At 46.5% G+C, this 25,128-nt stretch overlaps 1 protein-coding gene and 19 non-coding genes across 20 annotated transcripts; 9 read left to right on the top strand and 11 right to left on the bottom strand.

The window, feature by feature from the left end:
• Positions 1-1,041: 1,041 nt before the first annotated feature.
• trnam-cau (transfer RNA methionine (anticodon CAU)) lies at positions 1,042-1,115 on the bottom strand. Its single transcript has one exon. It is a non-coding gene; the product is annotated as a tRNA-Met (tRNA).
• A 1,157-nt stretch (positions 1,116-2,272) lies between these two features.
• LOC127970688 (uncharacterized) lies at positions 2,273-6,262 on the bottom strand. Its single transcript, XM_052573377.1, has 5 exons — positions 6,064-6,262; positions 5,141-5,942; positions 4,836-5,045; positions 3,792-4,204; positions 2,273-3,526 (listed from the first exon to the last, which is right to left on the bottom strand). The coding sequence occupies exons 2-5, from the start codon at positions 5,682-5,684 to the stop codon at positions 2,273-2,275; spliced, it is 2,421 nt and encodes an 806-aa protein (XP_052429337.1). The 5' UTR covers positions 5,685-5,942; positions 6,064-6,262.
• Positions 6,263-12,075: 5,813 nt separating this feature from the next.
• On the bottom strand, positions 12,076-12,149 carry trnam-cau (transfer RNA methionine (anticodon CAU)). The gene has a single exon. It is a non-coding gene; the product is annotated as a tRNA-Met (tRNA).
• A 96-nt stretch (positions 12,150-12,245) lies between these two features.
• trnal-cag (transfer RNA leucine (anticodon CAG)) lies at positions 12,246-12,328 on the top strand. The gene has a single exon. It is a non-coding gene; the product is annotated as a tRNA-Leu (tRNA).
• A 1,205-nt stretch (positions 12,329-13,533) lies between these two features.
• Positions 13,534-13,607, bottom strand: trnam-cau (transfer RNA methionine (anticodon CAU)). The gene has a single exon. It is a non-coding gene; the product is annotated as a tRNA-Met (tRNA).
• Positions 13,608-13,703: 96 nt separating this feature from the next.
• On the top strand, positions 13,704-13,786 carry trnal-cag (transfer RNA leucine (anticodon CAG)). Its single transcript has one exon. It is a non-coding gene; the product is annotated as a tRNA-Leu (tRNA).
• Positions 13,787-14,991: 1,205 nt separating this feature from the next.
• Positions 14,992-15,065, bottom strand: trnam-cau (transfer RNA methionine (anticodon CAU)). The gene has a single exon. It is a non-coding gene; the product is annotated as a tRNA-Met (tRNA).
• Positions 15,066-15,161: 96 nt separating this feature from the next.
• trnal-cag (transfer RNA leucine (anticodon CAG)) lies at positions 15,162-15,244 on the top strand. The gene has a single exon. It is a non-coding gene; the product is annotated as a tRNA-Leu (tRNA).
• A 1,205-nt stretch (positions 15,245-16,449) lies between these two features.
• On the bottom strand, positions 16,450-16,523 carry trnam-cau (transfer RNA methionine (anticodon CAU)). Its single transcript has one exon. It is a non-coding gene; the product is annotated as a tRNA-Met (tRNA).
• A 96-nt stretch (positions 16,524-16,619) lies between these two features.
• Positions 16,620-16,702, top strand: trnal-cag (transfer RNA leucine (anticodon CAG)). The gene has a single exon. It is a non-coding gene; the product is annotated as a tRNA-Leu (tRNA).
• A 1,205-nt stretch (positions 16,703-17,907) lies between these two features.
• trnam-cau (transfer RNA methionine (anticodon CAU)) lies at positions 17,908-17,981 on the bottom strand. Its single transcript has one exon. It is a non-coding gene; the product is annotated as a tRNA-Met (tRNA).
• A 96-nt stretch (positions 17,982-18,077) lies between these two features.
• Positions 18,078-18,160, top strand: trnal-cag (transfer RNA leucine (anticodon CAG)). The gene has a single exon. It is a non-coding gene; the product is annotated as a tRNA-Leu (tRNA).
• A 1,205-nt stretch (positions 18,161-19,365) lies between these two features.
• Positions 19,366-19,439, bottom strand: trnam-cau (transfer RNA methionine (anticodon CAU)). The gene has a single exon. It is a non-coding gene; the product is annotated as a tRNA-Met (tRNA).
• A 96-nt stretch (positions 19,440-19,535) lies between these two features.
• On the top strand, positions 19,536-19,618 carry trnal-cag (transfer RNA leucine (anticodon CAG)). The gene has a single exon. It is a non-coding gene; the product is annotated as a tRNA-Leu (tRNA).
• A 1,205-nt stretch (positions 19,619-20,823) lies between these two features.
• On the bottom strand, positions 20,824-20,897 carry trnam-cau (transfer RNA methionine (anticodon CAU)). The gene has a single exon. It is a non-coding gene; the product is annotated as a tRNA-Met (tRNA).
• A 96-nt stretch (positions 20,898-20,993) lies between these two features.
• On the top strand, positions 20,994-21,076 carry trnal-cag (transfer RNA leucine (anticodon CAG)). Its single transcript has one exon. It is a non-coding gene; the product is annotated as a tRNA-Leu (tRNA).
• A 1,205-nt stretch (positions 21,077-22,281) lies between these two features.
• trnam-cau (transfer RNA methionine (anticodon CAU)) lies at positions 22,282-22,355 on the bottom strand. The gene has a single exon. It is a non-coding gene; the product is annotated as a tRNA-Met (tRNA).
• Positions 22,356-22,451: 96 nt separating this feature from the next.
• trnal-cag (transfer RNA leucine (anticodon CAG)) lies at positions 22,452-22,534 on the top strand. Its single transcript has one exon. It is a non-coding gene; the product is annotated as a tRNA-Leu (tRNA).
• A 1,205-nt stretch (positions 22,535-23,739) lies between these two features.
• On the bottom strand, positions 23,740-23,813 carry trnam-cau (transfer RNA methionine (anticodon CAU)). The gene has a single exon. It is a non-coding gene; the product is annotated as a tRNA-Met (tRNA).
• Positions 23,814-23,909: 96 nt separating this feature from the next.
• trnal-cag (transfer RNA leucine (anticodon CAG)) lies at positions 23,910-23,992 on the top strand. Its single transcript has one exon. It is a non-coding gene; the product is annotated as a tRNA-Leu (tRNA).
• The last annotated feature ends 1,136 nt before the right edge of the window (positions 23,993-25,128 follow it).

Consider the following 25,128-nt stretch of genomic DNA (forward strand, 5'->3'; position numbering starts at 1 on the left):
TCCGCTGCTCGAATTGAGATAGGCAGGCCGATCCACCAGCTGGGAACAGTCCAGGAAAAGGTCCTTGAGAGTGATTTTGTGCCTCTTTGGGATGGCACCACGAGGCATCGTTCACTTGCAGAAAGCAAGCGTAGGTCTGCACCATCGACTTTAGGTATATTGCTGCAGAGCCAGTGGTTATCTTGTAGGCAAACATCAGTACCTTGAATCTGATGCGAACAGCTATTGGTAGCCAGTGCAAAATTATGAAGAGAGGTGTGACGTGGGCTTTCTTTGGCTCGTTGAAGACCAGTCTCGCTGCTGCATCCTGGATCAGTTGCAGAGGCTTGATAGTACGTGCCGGAAGACCCGCCAAGGGAGCATAGCAGTAGTCCAGTCTGGAGAAAACAAAGAGCTTGGACAAGGAGTTGTGTGGCCTGCTCTGATCGGAAGGGTCTAATCTTCCGAACGTTGTACAAGGCAAATCTTCAGGACCGGGCCAGTGCAGCAATATGGCCTTTGAAACTTCACAAAACCTCAGGAGGACGTGGCCACGTGTTACATGAATATGAGAGGGATGCTATTGCTGCCTTCATGTAGCATTAGCCAGCATGCATGCAGAATTTTGACTTCACTGTAAATAAAAGGATTGCACGGGCCTACACGCAATGTCGCTGGATGAGATTCAGGGAATTTACCTGGAACCTGACAGTTTTCCACAAAGCATCATTTCACCTGCCCTGAAGAGGAGCTGTGGCCTTTTGCCCCCAGGAGACACAGGGAAACCCACACGAAAGGGGACAGAGAACCTCACTCTTTCTTTCTAAGCCACGGGTGTCAAACTCAGTCCCTGGAAGGCCGGAGACCTGCAGAGTTTAGATTCAAGCCTGATAGAACACACCTGATCCAACTAATCATGCCCTTCAGGCTCATTTGAAAACTACATGCCTTGTGTGTTTGAGAAGGGTTGGAACAACACTCTACAGGGCTCGGGCCCTAAAGGAATTTAGTTTGACACCCCTGGTCTAAGCTCTCTCAGTTATCAGAAAAAAAGAACCACCCTGCCCCGTGTGAGGCTCGAACTCACGACCTTCAGATTATGAGACTGACGCGCTGCCTAACTGCGCCAACGAGGCCCGTGGGCTAAAGAGGGCCCGAACAGAGAAAAAGTAGCTTCTAGGTCCCTGGTTTCAGGTGCGGCTCGAACAGGCCATCTCTAGCCAGGCAAGGGTGTCAGGATGGCCGAGCGGTCTAAGGCGCTGTGCTCAAGCTGGGGAACAATAGTCCGTCAAAGACGGGGAAGAAGGGAAGAAAAGAGGGAAGGAAGAAAAAGAGAAGGGGAAGAAGAGAAAGAAAAAATGAAGAAAAGAAAGGGTGAAATTTGACGTTCAAAGCCCAATCTTCCTTAGCATGCGCGCAGTGATACATCTTCCGGTTTCTTCTTGCGTTAAATTCGGGCATTTATATTACACTGTTTCCTATTGCAGGTGCTCCCCGCGACCCAGGTTCGAATCCAGCTAAAGACAACTTTTTGTAATATTGTTAATTGCTTTAAATAAATAATGTTTCAATGTTAATTAAATGTATATATATGTGCTTTGTTTGATATTTTTTGTCATGAAAATGTAAGTACACGAATGGAAATGTGTTTTGTTATTATTAGTTATTTAGTAGTTGTTGTATTCATAATTTATTCTGATTAAGCATATTATTATTGCAGTTGTATTGATATTTATTCTGATTAAGGATTTTTACATCTTACATTCAGGATCTTACATTTATTCGACACATTCAAATCTGTCATTTCTAATTAAAGATGAAAATATTCATATGCTGGAAAATGTCTGTGACAAATGACAAATGCAAATTATTTTTTGTAAACACGTTTTATTTTTTCAGTGTACTGATGAAATGGTTATATTAAAGTGCAAATTACAAAAAATCTGTCTTTTGCCAATTATTATTTTATTTTTACAATTATGCCAATAGAACAATAATAAATATTAAACAAATTAAATTTTAAATAAGTTTTAAAACAACTTTAAATCAAAAGGGAAATAAAATGATTTTTTTTTTAACTGAACAGTAATAAATATAAAATTAAATAAGTTTTCAAACAATAAATTAAAAAGGTAAATAAAACAGTAAATACAGTTTTAAATACAAACACAAATAAGTTAAATAGGTTTTTAAAAAGCAGTAAATAAAATATTAAATAATGTTCAACACAAATAATAACTATAACTATATTTAAACAACTATATACACACTACAATAAATAAAAATATATACATTATTTGGGAACAGTTTTCCGCATTTCCTCTAACCACTGTTCTTTTGTAACAGTTTCAGATTGTGGGCAGTATACTTTGCCCCTGTACTGGCTATGTCCTGTTGCACTGGTTTTGAAATGTCCGCATTTCTTGCAAGTGTTCGCCTCTACAGTTCTCTTGTAGGGTCTCTTAGGCATGGTTTGGGGATTGGCAGCTGGTTGTGAACTTGTGCCCTGCACAACTGTAGGATGTAACAGTGGCATCCCCTGAACCACTGGCATTCCCTGGACCATCGGGATTCCCTGAACCATTGGCATTCCCTGAACCAATGGCATCCTCTGGACCATTGGCATGCCCTGGACCATTTGCATGCCCTGGACCATTGGCAGTCTTTGAGCCATTGGCATGCCCTGGAACATTGGCACACCCTGAAGCATTGGCACACCCGGGAAACCTGGTGCTGCAGGTATAAGTATATTGGGTACCATCTGCACTGATGCTCCAGGTGCTGATGGCGTAACCAACATAGTAGTCTGTGTTGGTGCCTTGGGTCTGAGAGGAGGTCGCCCAGTAGAGGTGTGCCTCTGTTTTGCCTGACCTGCTGTGCTCTCTGGTAGCTTGTACTGGTGCTGCTCCCCTGATTGTTCTGGCTCAGTCCGTAGGCGTTTGGCAGCCTGGAGAGGTTCCTGAGCTTCAGGGAGGGGCTGAGGCAACTGAATGCCCTGAATCAGCACAGACAGTTCCTGCTTTTTCTGTCTGTTGTTATACCACTGAATCAGGGTATTCTGGTTAACCTCCATCAGCTGCATTGAGGTTCCTCCCATCACCAAGCTGTTGCCCAGTACAAGCTGCCTTATCCTCCTGTAATCCTGGAGGATTAGAGACCATCTCGACAGCGTTCCCTTGCCTTTTCTCTTGGGGCTTGGGTGGGTATTGCAAAGCCTGATGAAGATGGTTTCCACCAGACGGCAACAGTCAGGCCACTGAGCAGGTGCGCTGCTTGCTCCCAGCACACTTCTGATGGTGCTCTCTACTCCTGGGGTTTTAGTGGGCCTCTTTGGTACTCTGAAGCGTCCACTCAGCAGTCTCTTCTGGTGTCTAGCTGCATACACCACCCGTTGCTTGTCCTGGTCAGCCAGGTTCTGCCAAAGTTCAATTATGGTGCTGGCTTCCTGATTGGTCAGGCTAAGGGCTGTGTGACCCCGGAGCTCCACCAGATATTCGGCCAGCTTGTCCACATGTTGGTATCCCGGGACATTTTGGTAGTCAACAGCCTATTAAGAAAACAAGCACAAATAATAATCACATTTGTTAAATGCCTAGTTCCATAACTAGTTCCATTGATGTGTTGCTGTTTAACACAATCTGTATAGTACAAAGCACTAACTAAATAAAACTGATTTGTTGCCTACTAATGACTTTAGTTTAAAATCTGAGCAAAGTCTGGATATAAAGCAGTAGCAAGAAGTATATGTTGATCAATCCTTATTTTAATTTAATATAGTTTATTTGAAAGAAATAGAGAGGAGTGGCACTTACAGTCTCTTCATCGTCATCATCATCCTGACCAGCATCCTCTGGCTCTGAGGAGAGTGGTGAAACAGATGTTTCAGAGGGAAAAGGTGGCACAGCAGTCCCCGAGGGTCCAGGTGATGAAGGAGCAGGTGTAGGATCAGGGACCAGTGAAGGGGATGTGGAACCCAGTACAGCCGTGTCACTGCTGGTGACCACGGTGGAAGAACCCAGTGTCAGAGTGGAGGAGGGAGGTGACAGAACATCCTCGGGATCTGCAATTGTGTGATCCTCGCTGACATCACAGAAGCCCTCATCTTCATCTCGCTCCTCCACATTAAGTTCCTCGATGAGCTCTGCCGTCTCTTCAGAGTCTGGGTTCATGTCCTGCAGTGCCTGACCAGTCTGCTGGAATAGATACTGCACTCCAATGAGCTCACCTGGAATAAAAACAATGAATAGGAATTAAATATAATTGCTGTGCAACATATTTGATACATAAGGCCTTTGTAGTTGTTCATATATTGTTATAGTGTGAGATCATGGAGATCATAGTACAGGAGAAAAAGAAAAAAAAGGCCATAAACCTATAACTGTGGGGCCAAAACAAAGAAATACAATACAATGATGACTGAGAAACATACAAATACAATTACTCAAATGTAACTCAAATGTAATTACTCAAATGTTACTACATGTAACTTGACTTTTCTAATCAAGTAAACCAAAGTAACTTCAGTACAGTAAATGGTCACCAAATATTACTAATAATAATCAAGTTATTCTTTCTAAAAATTAACTACTTTCTAATAAAAAAGATTCCACAGCAAAATGACATGTGATTTATGAGATTAAGGTAGACGTTTGTACAATTATACTGAAAGGCCTTTTACTTGAAAGAAAATATCGATCAGATGACAGAGGGCATGTTTCAAGAAAAAAAAAGTTGATCAAGTTGATAGTTTATAGTTCAAAAATACAGATACAAAGTACACTGTATAGGCTTAAATAAAATATTGACTGAGACTACACGGGAATTGCAAGTTAATTAACAATAATAAATTATTTTACCGGTGTAACGTGCAGGGGGACAAAACGTGGGGACCACTTTCCTGCCAAACAGCTTTTCATAATTGCTGTTTACACAGTGAACAAGTTCTCCTGTGTAGCTGCGTAAAGCTGATGGCTCAGATGACATGGAAGCTGCCTCCCGATCCTGGTTCCACCTGTGTAGACCCTCCAACAAATAAATCTGAAAGTTCAGACTGTTTGCACTGGTCCCTTTAAACAGACAACAGTTTTTAGGCAATGTTAAACACACAGACACTTAAATGTTCTTTCTTTGCACATGCAGTGTGTGTTCGACAAATACATACCTGGGATGAAACGGTTAAGGTGTAAATGAAAGGATTCAAGAGAAGTGGAGCCTCTGGCACATCTGTAAGTCTTCAGAAGCACACCTCCCTTGGTTAGGCTCCCGGTCTCAGTATAGAGGGCAACACCAAGAGGGTCTTGGATACACTTGATGTGCTTCTTTTGGACACACCAGATGTGCTCCATCCTTTCTCGATCCAAGAGAGGAACCCCCAGAGAGTCATTTCCCTTGCTGCTCAGGAGTTCTGTAAGCAGTTGTTCAAGGAGAAGGATGGTAGTCTCCTCTCCACGGGTCCTCCTCCGGCAATGTAGAGCCAGCTCCTCCCTGGTCAGATGCTTGTTTACATCTTCATCTGTCAGCGCAGGCCAACCCTGGGACATCAACAGCTCTCTCTTTGCTTTGCGAAGGATAGAGACGTCAGCTGCATCCCATTCAAAGATGCATGCTGATAGCCGTGACATGAAAATGGGGTACAACTGATGGGCATCAGTTGTACACCCCAAGGCAATCCTGCGCATAAAATGCCAGATGTCCAAGCGTATCATGAGATCTGGTCAGCCCCTAAACCTGGTTTTCAGCTTGCTCTCGCTCACCTCACTGCAGCACCCACAGTCCACGTACAACACAGAAGGTGGATTTACACCAGCCTGCTGGTATCTTTTCACCAGACCGTCTACCATCATGTCAAGTCCTGCTCCTTCCTGGGCTGTCAGCACACTTATGAGCACCTGACCAAACTCGTTGCCAACAGAGGTAAGCCAGAGTCCCGTTCCCCTCGCTGTCCCAGCCAGCTTCTTGGTGATCTGTAATAAGAGATGATATGAAGCATGCTGTAAATATAAATCAAACATCACACCATGAAAAATACAGATACAGTGCCATGCTGGTATATAAACACCATTAATGAACAAATCCACAACTAACCTTTTTAGTAGAATCCATCTTCAAGACAGAGCCATAGGTGGATGTTATTCTGGCATGGATTTCATCCAGCCTGGTCAGAATGTCTTGGCTGTAAACGGTGAGCAACCACTTGCAGCTTGGCACCACCGTAGGCTCTGGGGGCTCCTGGAAATTTACTGGCATCACCCCGGGTTGATTGAGGAAGTCAACACATTGGGTGGTGTACCGGGCCAGATGATGGAGCCACTGCTCGCTGTGGTTTTCACGCAGCTGCTTTATCACCCTAGTGGGACTATTGCCTAAGCCACGCTCACGCAAGAGCCTGATGACCCGCATATCACAGGCGTACCTTAGGAAAAGCAAAATCCACATATTCATATATTTTAGCTATTTAATTGTAAAGTATTTGCATACATACACACACGTGATGATGGGCTAACAACTGGATGAGGAATGAAAGTGTACTTACTTCCGCGTGAGGATGACCTGAAACTCAGAGCGATGGCCCAGATCTAGCTGTTGCAGGACAGTCTGACTCCAGGACACATGCGAGGCTCTACACTTTGTACAGATAAGGGTTTCTGTGACCATATTGTATGTTCTGTCAATGTCTAGAACCTGCCGTGCCCTTTTGTGCAGACCACCTCCTGTCAGCTGATGTTGTCCGCAGGCTGGATTGGGACAGAGAACCTTAACCCTCCACAGCTTGTATGGCATCCACAGCAGAAGAGTATGACAAAAGAATCTGTCTGGAGCTGGAGCCTGATTGTAAATAAGTGCTGGTTGTGGGGGGTAATACCAGAGCTGGAGGTCATCATGAAGTGCTGGCTTTCCTTTGGATCCAATTTTGAAAAGCCTTTTGCCAATCCACTTGTGATCCTCTGGTGGTATGTTCTCAGACCACAAACGAGGAAGTTGAACTACAGATGGACCTTGCAATAATGCCCCAGAAGGAGCAGTCTGTGATGGAAAAAAAGGCAAAACATTAAGTTTAGTAAGTTCATTTTACTTTTTAATCACTTTAAGAATTTTATTTGTATCCCTGATTACTTTCACATAAAATCATCATTGTATTACATGGTATTACAATGATTATTACGACAATGAAACTGATAACTTTACATTATACACGGAAGTCATCCAAAAAAAGGAACAAAATAATCCTGAAATCCTGTTGAATATGAAATAAAAAAGAATTCTGAGACTTTATAACCAATATCTATTTATTCTGACACATGAATGTTAACATCTATACACTGTTTATCATCAATAAATCAGTATCATGTAAACTCAATTGACATTATGACAATAGTTTGATTGTTGTTGTTTTTTTTCAGCATGAATGTGTTTTAATGAACTACTGGTTATAAAAGTAATATTCAATTTTCATGGCATGTAATCCTTTTTACATCTCCATTAAGTGTCTGGTAAAAGCTGATTTAATTACATTTTTGGACCAACAGAATATGAAATTACTTACAGAGACGATCCTGCATGGCTGAGCGGGATTGGACACATCTGCAGTGGCTCTGGGGACAGGGGTTGGAACTGTAGGATCTGGTGTCTGTACAATCATGAAGTAAAATATAGATTTTGCAAATAGAACATTACAATAACTTAGTCGTCCTAGATTAAATCATACACTACAGTTGCAAAGTTTGAGGCCCAAATGTTTATAAAAGAAACCTATTCTGCTCACCAAGGTTGCATTTGATAAAAAATACAGTCAAAAACTAAAAAGATAGTTAAATTGTGGAACATTACTACAATTTAAAGTTTAAAAATAGGAAATGTAATTTATTTATACGGTGGCAAGAACCAATTTTCAGCATCATTACTCCAGTCTTCAGTGTTACATGATCCTTCAGAAACCATTCTATTGAACATAAACCTTCATTATTAGTTGAAAACGTGAAAATAGCTGATAATAAAACTGCATTACAGTGGTTGCCACACTTATGGTGTTGGGGAAAGCACACAAAGATGAAAATCAAGGGTAAATAATCTTTAATTAACCCACACAAAGGAAGGCAGTAACACATAGACCAAGACAAACTGAACAGACTAAATTTAAGTAGACAGACCAATGAGGGACAAATGAGTAAATTAACTAGACACAGATTAACTGAATGACATAATCAAGAGGAGACACAAACTAGGTTGAGGAACATGAGGAGAGAAAATACAAAAGTCCATAAATATGACAGGTGGTATTTTTCAGAATTAAGTTTGAAGAACAGCATTTATTTGAAATAGAAATCGTTTGTAACATGATGTTGAATAGAAATCTTTTGTGTCTGAGATTTTTTTATCAATTTAATGCCTCCTTTTTCAATAAAAGTAACACTATCTTAACATCAATAACTTTTGAATAGTAATTTATATGAAATCTATTTATAAAATATAACTTTTTTGTTTATTAATATATGGTTTTCTGTTATTAAAAAATAGTTTAAATAGTTTAATAATTTGTATAGAATGGAACGTGAAACGTGTCTTCATAGAGTACAATATAGATTATGCCATTACTTACAGAGACTGTAGTGCTTGGTCTAGAGGCACTAGACACTGCTGCGCTGGGCTGGTCTTCAGCCTGAGAAGTTCTCCTGGCCAAACTGAGATTTGGCTTTGCTGCAGCAATGTGAGACCCGGTAAATCTTGATTTGGTAAACTAAAAATGTGAGAAGACAGAATGTGTTATAATAGCAAGCATTACTATTTGTGTTAATATTACAATTTTAAGTAAATGCAGCATTTACTTGCAGGAAAAAAAAGAGCTTTAACACATGAGAAGTATTGAGAGAGATGCCATGAGGGACATGAGTCTAGCTCAGTGACCTTCAACAAAGGCAGAGCTCAGTTAGAGACAAAGAGGACAATCAAAGAGTAGAGCCCAGAGATGAAAGGGAGAAAGCAGGCAGGTTACAATCTTCATTTATTCTTGACCATGTGACTTAAACCAAAGCTGAGATATTCAAACCGACCAATCAGCAGACAACAGTTGCCCCCATTGTACAAGAGGTGTGAAAATTAGCAGGTCTCAACCAGCATCTCATAGAATTCTTGCTTTTTCTTTTTTTCTTCTTACTTTCTGAACTTCCTCGAATTTGAACTGAGCTCATACTTCAGTGCTACAAAAAAGCAATTCTTACCAATGAAAATTGTGTTGCAACTCTTGCTTGCACAGGTGCAGTTGGCTGGGGCTGGGGCAGGGGATGAGGCTGGAGGTCAGGCTGACTCTGCTCCATGACCTTCTTTGCTGTTTCAGCAGCATGAGGTTGTTCCACCACCTTTTGTGCTGGTCCAGTAACGTTTGACGCAGTGGGCTGCTTAACACAACCAAAAAAAATTAATAAAAAATACATATAACAATTCAGAAAGAAAACATTTCAGTAAATAATATTAACAAAAAATACTTGCTACATTAATGTTACCTTTAGAGTGTGAAAACCACAGATGCATTTCAGCACACCTCCAAGCAAGGTTGTTTGGCCACGAGACAGCATCGGACATTTCTCAATCTGTAAGTATTATAACAAATGTAATGCACAATACAAGTGAGTATAAAGCATACAATACTTTATTAAATTAATATATTAATTCATTCACTGATTAATGTCTAGGACACAAGTCAAGCTTATCTTACATATAATGTTAGAGCTGGTATCTCTCTTTAAAGGAGAGAGATACAAGAGAGGAACATTTCACACCTTCAGACCACCTATTCATTCACTGTCCCTTCCCCCTTCCCCCTCTCAAATCTCTGAGTCTCCCAGTACACAAAAGGTCTTTGATGTAACTTTTCATTAACAGTATGACATAAATCTCAAAATACCTGCAACATTACATAAACATAACACAACCATCACATTACACCATACCAATGAATGGGACCAGGTAAATGTTTGTAATGGAGCCTAATCTGTTGTTCTCTTATGCAAATACATTAAACAACTATACTAATAATGTTCGATTATGCAAGTCAACAAACACTTAAGTGTTTTTTTTCTCTCTATCATGCAAAGGTAACAAACACTCACTCACCCTTTGATAAATCTCGTACCACTTTTTCTGTCTAGGAGCAGGCCTGTTACCTTCATTTGATGGCCACATTCCTGTGCTGGCAAACTTTTTTAAACGCGAAATCCATTCAGCGTCCGACATAGCTTTATGTGATTTTTGTTGTTTGCCAGACATTTTTATTGACTTTGATGAAACAGTTTTGAAAGAACAATTAAAACAGTTAAAATTACACTAATAATAAAAAAATTGAATACAAAATTTTTTTTGCAATTAGATGATAATTTCTTAACTGTTGTCGTCGTCGGTAATATCGCCGTATTTAGTTTTAAAATGAAGTTTCGCTGTCCTCCGTAAAAATGATGCTGAGCTCCGCGGCAATGATACTCGTCGTAGGTCACGAACTTCGGTAATGAACTTTTTTGACCCTTGACACACCTCCTGAGGACGATGTCATTCTTTCGTACACCTTCGGCACGTTTCGGCAACTTGATTGACACCTGACTAGAAGCGCTGACCCCTCCACCTAGCGGTGATACGCGGAAACGTGCCGCCGGCATCCCCTTGCTCTCTGATTGGCCAAATGTCACGAATGTCAAGAGAATGTTATGAATTGCGCTTTTTGATTGGCTGGAAATGTTAAGGCGCTTCGACGCCATTGGTCCAAATGTCATAGCGCTTCGATGCGATTGGCTGCGCAGTTCGACATTGCTCAACATTTCTGAAATTATGTCGGACTATCCTTCGTCAGCTAGCGCTCAGGTCGCAGTCTCCCCTGGAGGCGTGGGTTCGAATCCCACTTCTGACAGACCTATCCTTTGGCTGCAGACAGAGACTTCAGTCTTCTGCTACGTTGGGCCAGCAGGGCGTTAACTTTGACAAAACGACGCATTAGGCAAATGCTAGTATTAATTGGGCAGGCGTTGAAGACAAGGATGAGTTTTTAGACACTTTTTGAAAAGGGTTAAAGCCTCCGCTGCTCGAATTGAGATAGGCAGGCCGATCCACCAGCTGGGAACAGTCCAGGAAAAGGTCCTTGAGAGTGATTTTGTGCCTCTTTGGGATGGCACCACGAGGCATCGTTCACTTGCAGAAAGCAAGCGTAGGTCTGCACCAGCGACTTTAGGTATATTGCTGCAGAGCCAGTGGTTATCTTGTAGGCAAACATCAGTACCTTGAATCTGATGCGAACAGCTATTGGTAGCCAGTGCAAAATTATGAAGAGAGGTGTGACGTGGGCTTTCTTTGGCTCGTTGAAGACCAGTCTCGCTGCTGCATCCTGGATCAGTTGCAGAGGCTTGATAGTACGTGCCGGAAGACCCACCAAGGGAGCATAGCAGTAGTCCAGTCTGGAGAAAACAAAGAGCTTGGACAAGGAGTTGTGTGGCCTGCTCTGATCGGAAGGGTCTAATCTTCCGAACGTTGTACAAGGCAAATCTTCAGGACCGGGCCAGTGCAGCAATATGGCCTTTGAAACTTCACAAAACCTCAGGAGGACGTGGCCACGTGTTACATGAATATGAGAGGGATGCTATTGCTGCCTTCATGTAGCATTAGCCAGCATGCATGCAGAATTTTGACTTCACTGTAAATAAAAGGATTGCACGGGCCTACACGCAATGTCGCTGGATGAGATTCAGGGAATTTACCTGGAACCTCACAGTTTTCCACAAAGCATCATTTCACCTGCCCTGAAGAGGAGCTGTGGCCTTTTGCCCCCAGGAGACACAGGGAAACCCACACGAAAGGGGACAGAGAACCTCACTCTTTCTTTCTAAGCCACGGGTGTCAAACTCAGTCCCTGGAAGGCCGGAGACCTGCAGAGTTTAGATTCAAGCCTGATAGAACACACCTGATCCAACTAATCATGCCCTTCAGGCTCATTTGAAAACTACATGCCTTGTGTGTTTGAGAAGGGTTGGAACAACACTCTACAGGGCTCGGGCCCTAAAGGAATTTAGTTTGACACCCCTGGTCTAAGCTCTCTCAGTTATCAGAAAAAAAGAACCACCCTGCCCCGTGTGAGGCTCGAACTCACGACCTTCAGATTATGAGACTGACACGCTGCCTAACTGCGCCAACGAGGCCCGTGGGCTAAAGGGGGCCCGAACAGAGAAAAAGTAGCTTCTAGGTCCCTGGTTTCAGGTGCGGCTCGAACAGGCCATCTCTAGCCAGGCAAGGGTGTCAGGATGGCCGAGCGGTCTAAGGCGCTGCGTTCAGGTCGCAGTCTCCCCTGGAGGCGTGGGTTCGAATCCCACTTCTGACAGACCTATCCTTTGGCTGCAGACAGAGACTTCAGTCTTCTGCTACGTTGGGCCAGCAGGGCGTTAACTTTGACAAAACGACGCATTAGGCAAATGCTAGTATTAATTGGGCAGGCGTTGAAGACAAGGATGAGTTTTTAGACACTTTTTGAAAAGGGTTAAAGCCTCCGCTGCTCGAATTGAGATAGGCAGGCCGATCCACCAGCTGGGAACAGTCCAGGAAAAGGTCCTTGAGAGTGATTTTGTGCCTCTTTGGGATGGCACCACGAGGCATCGTTCACTTGCAGAAAGCAAGCGTAGGTCTGCACCATCGACCTTAGGTATATTGCTGCAGAGCCAGTGGTTATCTTGTAGGCAAACATCAGTACCTTGAATCTGATGCGAACAGCTATTGGTAGCCAGTGCAAAATTATGAAGAGAGGTGTGACGTGGGCTTTCTTTGGCTCGTTGAAGACCAGTCTTGCTGCTGCATCCTGGATCAGTTGCAGAGGCTTGATAGTACGTGCCGGAAGACCCGCCAAGGGAGCATAGCAGTAGTCCAGTCTGGAGAAAACAAAGAGCTTGGACAAGGAGTTGTGTGGCCTGCTCTGATCGGAAGGGTCTAATCTTCCGAACGTTGTACAAGGCAAATCTTCAGGACCGGGCCAGTGCAGCAATATGGCCTTTGAAACTTCACAAAACCTCAGGAGGACGTGGCCACGTGTTACATGAATATGAGAGGGATGCTATTGCTGCCTTCATGTAGCATTAGCCAGCATGCATGCAGAATTTTGACTTCACTGTAAATAAAAGGATTGCACGGGCCTACACGCAATGTCGCTGGATGAGATTCAGGGAATTTACCTGGAACCTCACAGTTTTCCACAAAGCATCATTTCACCTGCCCTGAAGAGGAGCTGTGGCCTTTTGCCCCCAGGAGACACAGGGAAACCCACACGAAAGGGGACAGAGAACCTCACTCTTTCTTTCTAAGCCACGGGTGTCAAACTCAGTCCCTGGAAGGCCGGAGACCTGCAGAGTTTAGATTCAAGCCTGATAGAACACACCTGATCCAACTAATCATGCCCTTCAGGCTCATTTGAAAACTACATGCCTTGTGTGTTTGAGAAGGGTTGGAACAACACTCTACAGGGCTCGGGCCCTAAAGGAATTTAGTTTGACACCCCTGGTCTAAGCTCTCTCAGTTATCAGAAAAAAAGAACCACCCTGCCCCGTGTGAGGCTCGAACTCACGACCTTCAGATTATGAGACTGACGCGCTGCCTAACTGCGCCAACGAGGCCCGTGGGCTAAAGGGGGCCCGAACAGAGAAAAAGTAGCTTCTAGGTCCCTGGTTTCAGGTGCGGCTCGAACAGGCCATCTCTAGCCAGGCAAGGGTGTCAGGATGGCCGAGAGGTCTAAGGCGCTGCGTTCAGGTCGCAGTCTCCCCTGGAGGCGTGGGTTCGAATCCCACTTCTGACAGACCTATCCTTTGGCTGCAGACAGAGACTTCAGTCTTCTGCTACGTTGGGCCAGCAGGGCGTTAACTTTGACAAAACGACGCATTAGGCAAATGCTAGTATTAATTGGGCAGGCGTTGAAGACAAGGATGAGTTTTTAGACACTTTTTGAAAAGGGTTAAAGCCTCCGCTGCTCGAATTGAGATAGGCAGGCCGATCCACCAGCTGGGAACAGTCCAGGAAAAGGTCCTTGAGAGTGATTTTGTGCCTCTTTGGGATGGCACCACGAGGCATCGTTCACTTGCAGAAAGCAAGCGTAGGTCTGCACCAGCGACTTTAGGTATATTGCTGCAGAGCCAGTGGTTATCTTGTAGGCAAACATCAGTACCTTGAATCTGATGCGAACAGCTATTGGTAGCCAGTGCAAAATTATGAAGAGAGGTGTGACGTGGGCTTTCTTTGGCTCGTTGAAGACCAGTCTCGCTGCTGCATCCTGGATCAGTTGCAGAGGCTTGATAGTACGTGCCGGAAGACCCGCCAAGGGAGCATAGCAGTAGTCCAGTCTGGAGAAAACAAAGAGCTTGGACAAGGAGTTGTGTGGCCTGCTCTGATCGGAAGGGTCTAATCTTCCGAACGTTGTACAAGGCAAATCTTCAGGACCGGGCCAGTGCAGCAATATGGCCTTTGAAACTTCACAAAACCTCAGGAGGACGTGGCCACGTGTTACATGAATATGAGAGGGATGCTATTGCTGCCTTCATGTAGCATTAGCCAGCATGCATGCAGAATTTTGACTTCACTGTAAATAAAAGGATTGCACGGGCCTACACGCAATGTCGCTGGATGAGATTCAGGGAATTTACCTGGAACCTCACAGTTTTCCACAAAGCATCATTTCACCTGCCCTGAAGAGGAGCTGTGGCCTTTTGCCCCCAGGAGACACAGGGAAACCCACACGAAAGGGGACAGAGAACCTCACTCTTTCTTTCTAAGCCACGGGTGTCAAACTCAGTCCCTGGAAGGCCGGAGACCTGCAGAGTTTAGATTCAAGCCTGATAGAACACACCTGATCCAACTAATCATGCCCTTCAGGCTCATTTGAAAACTACATGCCTTGTGTGTTTGAGAAGGGTTGGAACAACACTCTACAGGGCTCGGGCCCTAAAGGAATTTAGTTTGACACCCCTGGTCTAAGCTCTCTCAGTTATCAGAAAAAAAGAACCACCCTGCCCCGTGTGAGGCTCGAACTCACGACCTTCAGATTATGAGACTGACGCGCTGCCTAACTGCGCCAACGAGGCCCGTGGGCTAAAGGGGGCCCGAACAGAGAAAAAGTAGCTTCTAGGTCCCTGGTTTCAGGTGCGGCTCGAACAGGCCATCTCTAGCCAGGCAAGGGTGTCAGGATGGCCGAGCGGTCTAAGGCGCTGCGTTCAGGTCGCAGTCTCCCCTGGAGGCGTGGGTTCGAATCCCACTTCTGACAGACCTATCCTTTGGCTGCAGACAGAGACTTCAGTCTTCTGCTACGTTGGGCCAGCAGGGCGTTAACTTTGACAAAACGACGCATTAGGCAAATGCTAGTATTAATTGGGCAGGCGTTGAAGACAAGGATGAGTTTTTAGACACTTTTTGAAAAGGGTTAAAGCCTCCGCTGCTCGAATTGAGATAGGCAGGCCGATCCACCAGCTGGGAACAGTCCAGGAAAAGGTCCTTGAGAGTGATTTTGTGCCTCTTTGGGATGGCACCACGAGGCATCGTTCACTTGCAGAAAGCAAGCGTAGGTCTGCACCATCGACTTTAGGTATATTGCTGCAGAGCCAGTGGTTATCTTGTAGGCAAACATCAGTACCTTGAATCTGATGCGAACAGCTATTGGTAGCCAGTGCAAAATTATGAAGAGAGGTGTGACGTGGGCTTTCTTTGGCTCGTTGAAGACCAGTCTTGCTGCTGCATCCTGGATCAGTTGCAGAGGCTTGATAGTACGTGCCGGAAGACCCGCCAAGGGAGCATAGCAGTAGTCCAGTCTGGAGAAAACAAAGAGCTTGGACAAGGAGTTGTGTGGCCTGCTCTGATCGGAAGGGTCTAATCTTCCGAACGTTGTACAAGGCAAATCTTCAGGACCGGGCCAGTGCAGCAATATGGCCTTTGAAACTTCACAAAACCTCAGGAGGACGTGGCCACGTGTTACATGAATATGAGAGGGATGCTATTGCTGCCTTCATGTAGCATTAGCCAGCATGCATGCAGAATTTTGACTTCACTGTAAATAAAAGGATTGCACGGGCCTACACGCAATGTCGCTGGATGAGATTCAGGGAATTTACCTGGAACCTCACAGTTTTCCACAAAGCATCATTTCACCTGCCCTGAAGAGGAGCTGTGGCCTTTTGCCCCCAGGAGACACAGGGAAACCCACACGAAAGGGGACAGAGAACCTCACTCTTTCTTTCTAAGCCACGGGTGTCAAACTCAGTCCCTGGAAGGCCGGAGACCTGCAGAGTTTAGATTCAAGCCTGATAGAACACACCTGATCCAACTAATCATGCCCTTCAGGCTCATTTGAAAACTACATGCCTTGTGTGTTTGAGAAGGGTTGGAACAACACTCTACAGGGCTCGGGCCCTAAAGGAATTTAGTTTGACACCCCTGGTCTAAGCTCTCTCAGTTATCAGAAAAAAAGAACCACCCTGCCCCGTGTGAGGCTCGAACTCACGACCTTCAGATTATGAGACTGACGCGCTGCCTAACTGCGCCAACGAGGCCCGTGGGCTAAAGGGGGCCCGAACAGAGAAAAAGTAGCTTCTAGGTCCCTGGTTTCAGGTGCGGCTCGAACAGGCCATCTCTAGCCAGGCAAGGGTGTCAGGATGGCCGAGAGGTCTAAGGCGCTGCGTTCAGGTCGCAGTCTCCCCTGGAGGCGTGGGTTCGAATCCCACTTCTGACAGACCTATCCTTTGGCTGCAGACAGAGACTTCAGTCTTCTGCTACGTTGGGCCAGCAGGGCGTTAACTTTGACAAAACGACGCATTAGGCAAATGCTAGTATTAATTGGGCAGGCGTTGAAGACAAGGATGAGTTTTTAGACACTTTTTGAAAAGGGTTAAAGCCTCCGCTGCTCGAATTGAGATAGGCAGGCCGATCCACCAGCTGGGAACAGTCCAGGAAAAGGTCCTTGAGAGTGATTTTGTGCCTCTTTGGGATGGCACCACGAGGCATCGTTCACTTGCAGAAAGCAAGCGTAGGTCTGCACCAGCGACTTTAGGTATATTGCTGCAGAGCCAGTGGTTATCTTGTAGGCAAACATCAGTACCTTGAATCTGATGCGAACAGCTATTGGTAGCCAGTGCAAAATTATGAAGAGAGGTGTGACGTGGGCTTTCTTTGGCTCGTTGAAGACCAGTCTCGCTGCTGCATCCTGGATCAGTTGCAGAGGCTTGATAGTACGTGCCGGAAGACCCGCCAAGGGAGCATAGCAGTAGTCCAGTCTGGAGAAAACAAAGAGCTTGGACAAGGAGTTGTGTGGCCTGCTCTGATCGGAAGGGTCTAATCTTCCGAACGTTGTACAAGGCAAATCTTCAGGACCGGGCCAGTGCAGCAATATGGCCTTTGAAACTTCACAAAACCTCAGGAGGACGTGGCCACGTGTTACATGAATATGAGAGGGATGCTATTGCTGCCTTCATGTAGCATTAGCCAGCATGCATGCAGAATTTTGACTTCACTGTAAATAAAAGGATTGCACGGGCCTACACGCAATGTCGCTGGATGAGATTCAGGGAATTTACCTGGAACCTCACAGTTTTCCACAAAGCATCATTTCACCTGCCCTGAAGAGGAGCTGTGGCCTTTTGCCCCCAGGAGACACAGGGAAACCCACACGAAAGGGGACAGAGAACCTCACTCTTTCTTTCTAAGCCACGGGTGTCAAACTCAGTCCCTGGAAGGCCGGAGACCTGCAGAGTTTAGATTCAAGCCTGATAGAACACACCTGATCCAACTAATCATGCCCTTCAGGCTCATTTGAAAACTACATGCCTTGTGTGTTTGAGAAGGGTTGGAACAACACTCTACAGGGCTCGGGCCCTAAAGGAATTTAGTTTGACACCCCTGGTCTAAGCTCTCTCAGTTATCAGAAAAAAAGAACCACCCTGCCCCGTGTGAGGCTCGAACTCACGACCTTCAGATTATGAGACTGACGCGCTGCCTAACTGCGCCAACGAGGCCCGTGGGCTAAAGGGGGCCCGAACAGAGAAAAAGTAGCTTCTAGGTCCCTGGTTTCAGGTGCGGCTCGAACAGGCCATCTCTAGCCAGGCAAGGGTGTCAGGATGGCCGAGCGGTCTAAGGCGCTGCGTTCAGGTCGCAGTCTCCCCTGGAGGCGTGGGTTCGAATCCCACTTCTGACAGACCTATCCTTTGGCTGCAGACAGAGACTTCAGTCTTCTGCTACGTTGGGCCAGCAGGGCGTTAACTTTGACAAAACGACGCATTAGGCAAATGCTAGTATTAATTGGGCAGGCGTTGAAGACAAGGATGAGTTTTTAGACACTTTTTGAAAAGGGTTAAAGCCTCCGCTGCTCGAATTGAGATAGGCAGGCCGATCCACCAGCTGGGAACAGTCCAGGAAAAGGTCCTTGAGAGTGATTTTGTGCCTCTTTGGGATGGCACCACGAGGCATCGTTCACTTGCAGAAAGCAAGCGTAGGTCTGCACCATCGACTTTAGGTATATTGCTGCAGAGCCAGTGGTTATCTTGTAGGCAAACATCAGTACCTTGAATCTGATGCGAACAGCTATTGGTAGCCAGTGCAAAATTATGAAGAGAGGTGTGACGTGGGCTTTCTTTGGCTCGTTGAAGACCAGTCTTGCTGCTGCATCCTGGATCAGTTGCAGAGGCTTGATAGTACGTGCCGGAAGACCCGCCAAGGGAGCATAGCAGTAGTCCAGTCTGGAGAAAACAAAGAGCTTGGACAAGGAGTTGTGTGGCCTGCTCTGATCGGAAGGGTCTAATCTTCCGAACGTTGTACAAGGCAAATCTTCAGGACCGGGCCAGTGCAGCAATATGGCCTTTGAAACTTCACAAAACCTCAGGAGGACGTGGCCACGTGTTACATGAATATGAGAGGGATGCTATTGCTGCCTTCATGTAGCATTAGCCAGCATGCATGCAGAATTTTGACTTCACTGTAAATAAAAGGATTGCACGGGCCTACACGCAATGTCGCTGGATGAGATTCAGGGAATTTACCTGGAACCTCACAGTTTTCCACAAAGCATCATTTCACCTGCCCTGAAGAGGAGCTGTGGCCTTTTGCCCCCAGGAGACACAGGGAAACCCACACGAAAGGGGACAGAGAACCTCACTCTTTCTTTCTAAGCCACGGGTGTCAAACTCAGTCCCTGGAAGGCCGGAGACCTGCAGAGTTTAGATTCAAGCCTGATAGAACACACCTGATCCAACTAATCATGCCCTTCAGGCTCATTTGAAAACTACATGCCTTGTGTGTTTGAGAAGGGTTGGAACAACACTCTACAGGGCTCGGGCCCTAAAGGAATTTAGTTTGACACCCCTGGTCTAAGCTCTCTCAGTTATCAGAAAAAAAGAACCACCCTGCCCCGTGTGAGGCTCGAACTCACGACCTTCAGATTATGAGACTGACGCGCTGCCTAACTGCGCCAACGAGGCCCGTGGGCTAAAGGGGGCCCGAACAGAGAAAAAGTAGCTTCTAGGTCCCTGGTTTCAGGTGCGGCTCGAACAGGCCATCTCTAGCCAGGCAAGGGTGTCAGGATGGCCGAGAGGTCTAAGGCGCTGCGTTCAGGTCGCAGTCTCCCCTGGAGGCGTGGGTTCGAATCCCACTTCTGACAGACCTATCCTTTGGCTGCAGACAGAGACTTCAGTCTTCTGCTACGTTGGGCCAGCAGGGCGTTAACTTTGACAAAACGACGCATTAGGCAAATGCTAGTATTAATTGGGCAGGCGTTGAAGACAAGGATGAGTTTTTAGACACTTTTTGAAAAGGGTTAAAGCCTCCGCTGCTCGAATTGAGATAGGCAGGCCGATCCACCAGCTGGGAACAGTCCAGGAAAAGGTCCTTGAGAGTGATTTTGTGCCTCTTTGGGATGGCACCACGAGGCATCGTTCACTTGCAGAAAGCAAGCGTAGGTCTGCACCAGCGACTTTAGGTATATTGCTGCAGAGCCAGTGGTTATCTTGTAGGCAAACATCAGTACCTTGAATCTGATGCGAACAGCTATTGGTAGCCAGTGCAAAATTATGAAGAGAGGTGTGACGTGGGCTTTCTTTGGCTCGTTGAAGACCAGTCTCGCTGCTGCATCCTGGATCAGTTGCAGAGGCTTGATAGTACGTGCCGGAAGACCCGCCAAGGGAGCATAGCAGTAGTCCAGTCTGGAGAAAACAAAGAGCTTGGACAAGGAGTTGTGTGGCCTGCTCTGATCGGAAGGGTCTAATCTTCCGAACGTTGTACAAGGCAAATCTTCAGGACCGGGCCAGTGCAGCAATATGGCCTTTGAAACTTCACAAAACCTCAGGAGGACGTGGCCACGTGTTACATGAATATGAGAGGGATGCTATTGCTGCCTTCATGTAGCATTAGCCAGCATGCATGCAGAATTTTGACTTCACTGTAAATAAAAGGATTGCATGGGCCTACACGCAATGTCGCTGGATGAGATTCAGGGAATTTACCTGGAACCTCACAGTTTTCCACAAAGCATCATTTCACCTGCCCTGAAGAGGAGCTGTGGCCTTTTGCCCCCAGGAGACACAGGGAAACCCACACGAAAGGGGACAGAGAACCTCACTCTTTCTTTCTAAGCCACGGGTGTCAAACTCAGTCCCTGGAAGGCCGGAGACCTGCAGAGTTTAGATTCAAGCCTGATAGAACACACCTGATCCAACTAATCATGCCCTTCAGGCTCATTTGAAAACTACATGCCTTGTGTGTTTGAGAAGGGTTGGAACAACACTCTACAGGGCTCGGGCCCTAAAGGAATTTAGTTTGACACCCCTGGTCTAAGCTCTCTCAGTTATCAGAAAAAAAGAACCACCCTGCCCCGTGTGAGGCTCGAACTCACGACCTTCAGATTATGAGACTGACGCGCTGCCTAACTGCGCCAACGAGGCCCGTGGGCTAAAGGGGGCCCGAACAGAGAAAAAGTAGCTTCTAGGTCCCTGGTTTCAGGTGCGGCTCGAACAGGCCATCTCTAGCCAGGCAAGGGTGTCAGGATGGCCGAGCGGTCTAAGGCGCTGCGTTCAGGTCGCAGTCTCCCCTGGAGGCGTGGGTTCGAATCCCACTTCTGACAGACCTATACTTTGGCTGCAGACAGAGACTTCAGTCTTCTGCTACGTTGGGCCAGCAGGGCGTTAACTTTGACAAAACGACGCATTAGGCAAATGCTAGTATTAATTGGGCAGGCGTTGAAGACAAGGATGAGTTTTTAGACACTTTTTGAAAAGGGTTAAAGCCTCCGCTGCTCGAATTGAGATAGGCAGGCCGATCCACCAGCTGGGAACAGTCCAGGAAAAGGTCCTTGAGAGTGATTTTGTGCCTCTTTGGGATGGCACCACGAGGCATCGTTCACTTGCAGAAAGCAAGCGTAGGTCTGCACCATCGACTTTAGGTATATTGCTGCAGAGCCAGTGGTTATCTTGTAGGCAAACATCAGTACCTTGAATCTGATGCGAACAGCTATTGGTAGCCAGTGCAAAATTATGAAGAGAGGTGTGACGTGGGCTTTCTTTGGCTCGTTGAAGACCAGTCTCGCTGCTGCATCCTGGATCAGTTGCAGAGGCTTGATAGTACGTGCCGGAAGACCCGCCAAGGGAGCATAGCAGTAGTCCAGTCTGGAGAAAACAAAGAGCTTGGACAAGGAGTTGTGTGGCCTGCTCTGATCGGAAGGGTCTAATCTTCCGAACGTTGTACAAGGCAAATATTCAGGACCGGGCCAGTGCAGCAATATGGCCTTTGAAACTTCACAAAACCTCAGGAGGACGTGGCCACGTGTTACATGAATATGAGAGGGATGCTATTGCTGCCTTCATGTAGCATTAGCCAGCATGCATGCAGAATTTTGACTTCACTGTAAATAAAAGGATTGCACGGGCCTACACGCAATGTCGCTGGATGAGATTCAGGGAATTTACCTGGAACCTCACAGTTTTCCACAAAGCATCATTTCACCTGCCCTGAAGAGGAGCTGTGGCCTTTTGCCCCCAGGAGACACAGGGAAACCCACACGAAAGGGTACAGAGAACCTCACTCTTTCTTTCTAAGCCACGGGTGTCAAACTCAGTCCCTGGAAGGCCGGAGACCTGCAGAGTTTAGATTCAAGCCTGATAGAACACACCTGATCCAACTAATCATGCCCTTCAGGCTCATTTGAAAACTACATGCCTTGTGTGTTTGAGAAGGGTTGGAACAACACTCTACAGGGCTCGGGCCCTAAAGGAATTTAGTTTGACACCCCTGGTCTAAGCTCTCTCAGTTATCAGAAAAAAAGAACCACCCTGCCCCGTGTGAGGCTCGAACTCACGACCTTCAGATTATGAGACTGACGCGCTGCCTAACTGCGCCAACGAGGCCCGTGGGCTAAAGGGGGCCCGAACAGAGAAAAAGTAGCTTCTAGGTCCCTGGTTTCAGGTGCGGCTCGAACAGGCCATCTCTAGCCAGGCAAGGGTGTCAGGATGGCCGAGCGGTCTAAGGCGCTGCGTTCAGGTCGCAGTCTCCCCTGGAGGCGTGGGTTCGAATCCCACTTCTGACAGACCTATCCTTTGGCTGCAGACAGAGACTTCAGTCTTCTGCTACGTTGGGCCAGCAGGGCGTTAACTTTGACAAAACGACGCATTAGGCAAATGCTAGTATTAATTGGGCAGGCGTTGAAGACAAGGATGAGTTTTTAGACACTTTTTGAAAAGGGTTAAAGCCTCCGCTGCTCGAATTGAGATAGGCAGGCCGATCCACCAGCTGGGAACAGTCCAGGAAAAGGTCCTTGAGAGTGATTTTGTGCCTCTTTGGGATGGCACCACGAGGCATCGTTCACTTGCAGAAAGCAAGCGTAGGTCTGCACCATCGACTTTAGGTATATTGCTGCAGAGCCAGTGGTTATCTTGTAGGCAAACATCAGTACCTTGAATCTGATGCGAACAGCTATTGGTAGCCAGTGCAAAATTATGAAGAGAGGTGTGACGTGGGCTTTCTTTGGCTCGTTGAAGACCAGTCTCGCTGCTGCATCCTGGATCAGTTGCAGAGGCTTGATAGTACGTGCCGGAAGACCCGCCAAGGGAGCATAGCAGTAGTCCAGTCTGGAGAAAACAAAGAGCTTGGACAAGGAGTTGTGTGGCCTGCTCTGATCGGAAGGGTCTAATCTTCCGAACGTTGTACAAGGCAAATATTCAGGACCGGGCCAGTGCAGCAATATGGCCTTTGAAACTTCACAAAACCTCAGGAGGACGTGGCCACGTGTTACATGAATATGAGAGGGATGCTATTGCTGCCTTCATGTAGCATTAGCCAGCATGCATGCAGAATTTTGACTTCACTGTAAATAAAAGGATTGCACGGGCCTACACGCAATGTCGCTGGATGAGATTCAGGGAATTTACCTGGAACCTCACAGTTTTCCACAAAGCATCATTTCACCTGCCCTGAAGAGGAGCTGTGGCCTTTTGCCCCCAGGAGACACAGGGAAACCCACACGAAAGGGTACAGAGAACCTCACTCTTTCTTTCTAAGCCACGGGTGTCAAACTCAGTCCCTGGAAGGCCGGAGACCTGCAGAGTTTAGATTCAAGCCTGATAGAACACACCTGATCCAACTAATCATGCCCTTCAGGCTCATTTGAAAACTACATGCCTTGTGTGTTTGAGAAGGGTTGGAACAACACTCTACAGGGCTCGGGCCCTAAAGGAATTTAGTTTGACACCCCTGGTCTAAGCTCTCTCAGTTATCAGAAAAAAAGAACCACCCTGCCCCGTGTGAGGCTCGAACTCACGACCTTCAGATTATGAGACTGACGCGCTGCCTAACTGCGCCAACGAGGCCCGTGGGCTAAAGGGGGCCCGAACAGAGAAAAAGTAGCTTCTAGGTCCCTGGTTTCAGGTGCGGCTCGAACAGGCCATCTCTAGCCAGGCAAGGGTGTCAGGATGGCCGAGCGGTCTAAGGCGCTGCGTTCAGGTCGCAGTCTCCCCTGGAGGCGTGGGTTCGAATCCCACTTCTGACAGACCTATCCTTTGGCTGCAGACAGAGACTTCAGTCTTCTGCTACGTTGGGCCAGCAGGGCGTTAACTTTGACAAAACGACGCATTAGGCAAATGCTAGTATTAATTGGGCAGGCGTTGAAGACAAGGATGAGTTTTTAGACACTTTTTGAAAAGGGTTAAAGCCTCCGCTGCTCGAATTGAGATAGGCAGGCCGATCCACCAGCTGGGAACAGTCCAGGAAAAGGTCCTTGAGAGTGATTTTGTGCCTCTTTGGGATGGCACCACGAGGCATCGTTCACTTGCAGAAAGCAAGCGTAGGTCTGCACCAGCGACTTTAGGTATATTGCTGCAGAGCCAGTGGTTATCTTGTAGGCAAACATCAGTACCTTGAATCTGATGCGAACAGCTATTGGTAGCCAGTGCAAAATTATGAAGAGAGGTGTGACGTGGGCTTTCTTTGGCTCGTTGAAGACCAGTCTCGCTGCTGCATCCTGGATCAGTTGCAGAGGCTTGATAGTACGTGCCGGAAGACCCGCCAAGGGAGCATAGCAGTAGTCCAGTCTGGAGAAAACAAAGAGCTTGGACAAGGAGTTGTGTGGCCTGCTCTGATCGGAAGGGTCTAATCTTCCGAACGTTGTACAAGGCAAATCTTCAGGACCGGGCCAGTGCAGCAATATGGCCTTTGAAACTTCACAAAACCTCAGGAGGACGTGGCCACGTGTTACATGAATATGAGAGGGATGCTATTGCTGCCTTCATGTAGCATTAGCCAGCATGCATGCAGAATTTTGACTTCACTGTAAATAAAAGGATTGCACGGGCCTACACGCAATGTCGCTGGATGAGATTCAGGGAATTTACCTGGAACCTCACAGTTTTCCACAAAGCATCATTTCACCTGCCCTGAAGAGGAGCTGTGGCCTTTTGCCCCCAGGAGACACAGGGAAACCCACACGAAAGGGGACAGAGAACCTCACTCTTTCTTTCTAAGCCACGGGTGTCAAACTCAGTCCCTGGAAGGCCGGAGACCTGCAGAGTTTAGATTCAAGCCTGATAGAACACACCTGATCCAACTAATCATGCCCTTCAGGCTCATTTGAAAACTACATGCCTTGTGTGTTTGAGAAGGGTTGGAACAACACTCTACAGGGCTCGG

Source organism: Carassius gibelio, chromosome A4, assembly GCF_023724105.1.
Source record: "Carassius gibelio isolate Cgi1373 ecotype wild population from Czech Republic chromosome A4, carGib1.2-hapl.c, whole genome shotgun sequence".
Lineage (NCBI taxonomy): Eukaryota > Metazoa > Chordata > Actinopteri > Cypriniformes > Cyprinidae > Carassius > Carassius gibelio.

What these genes read in the sequence shown, in the direction of transcription:
- LOC127970688 (XM_052573377.1), bottom strand. Translation starts at nt 5,684, where the DNA reads ATGATACGCTTGGACATCTGGCATTTTATGCGCAGGATTGCCTTGGGG. An exon ending in CCTTAACCGTTTCATCCCAG is followed by an intron (nt 5,046 to 5,140) that starts GTATGTATTTGT and finishes GTCTGTTTAAAG; the next exon opens with GGACCAGTGCAAACAGTCTG. An exon ending in ATGATGACGATGAAGAGACT is followed by an intron (nt 3,527 to 3,791) that starts GTAAGTGCCACT and finishes TTTTCTTAATAG; the next exon opens with GCTGTTGACTACCAAAATGT.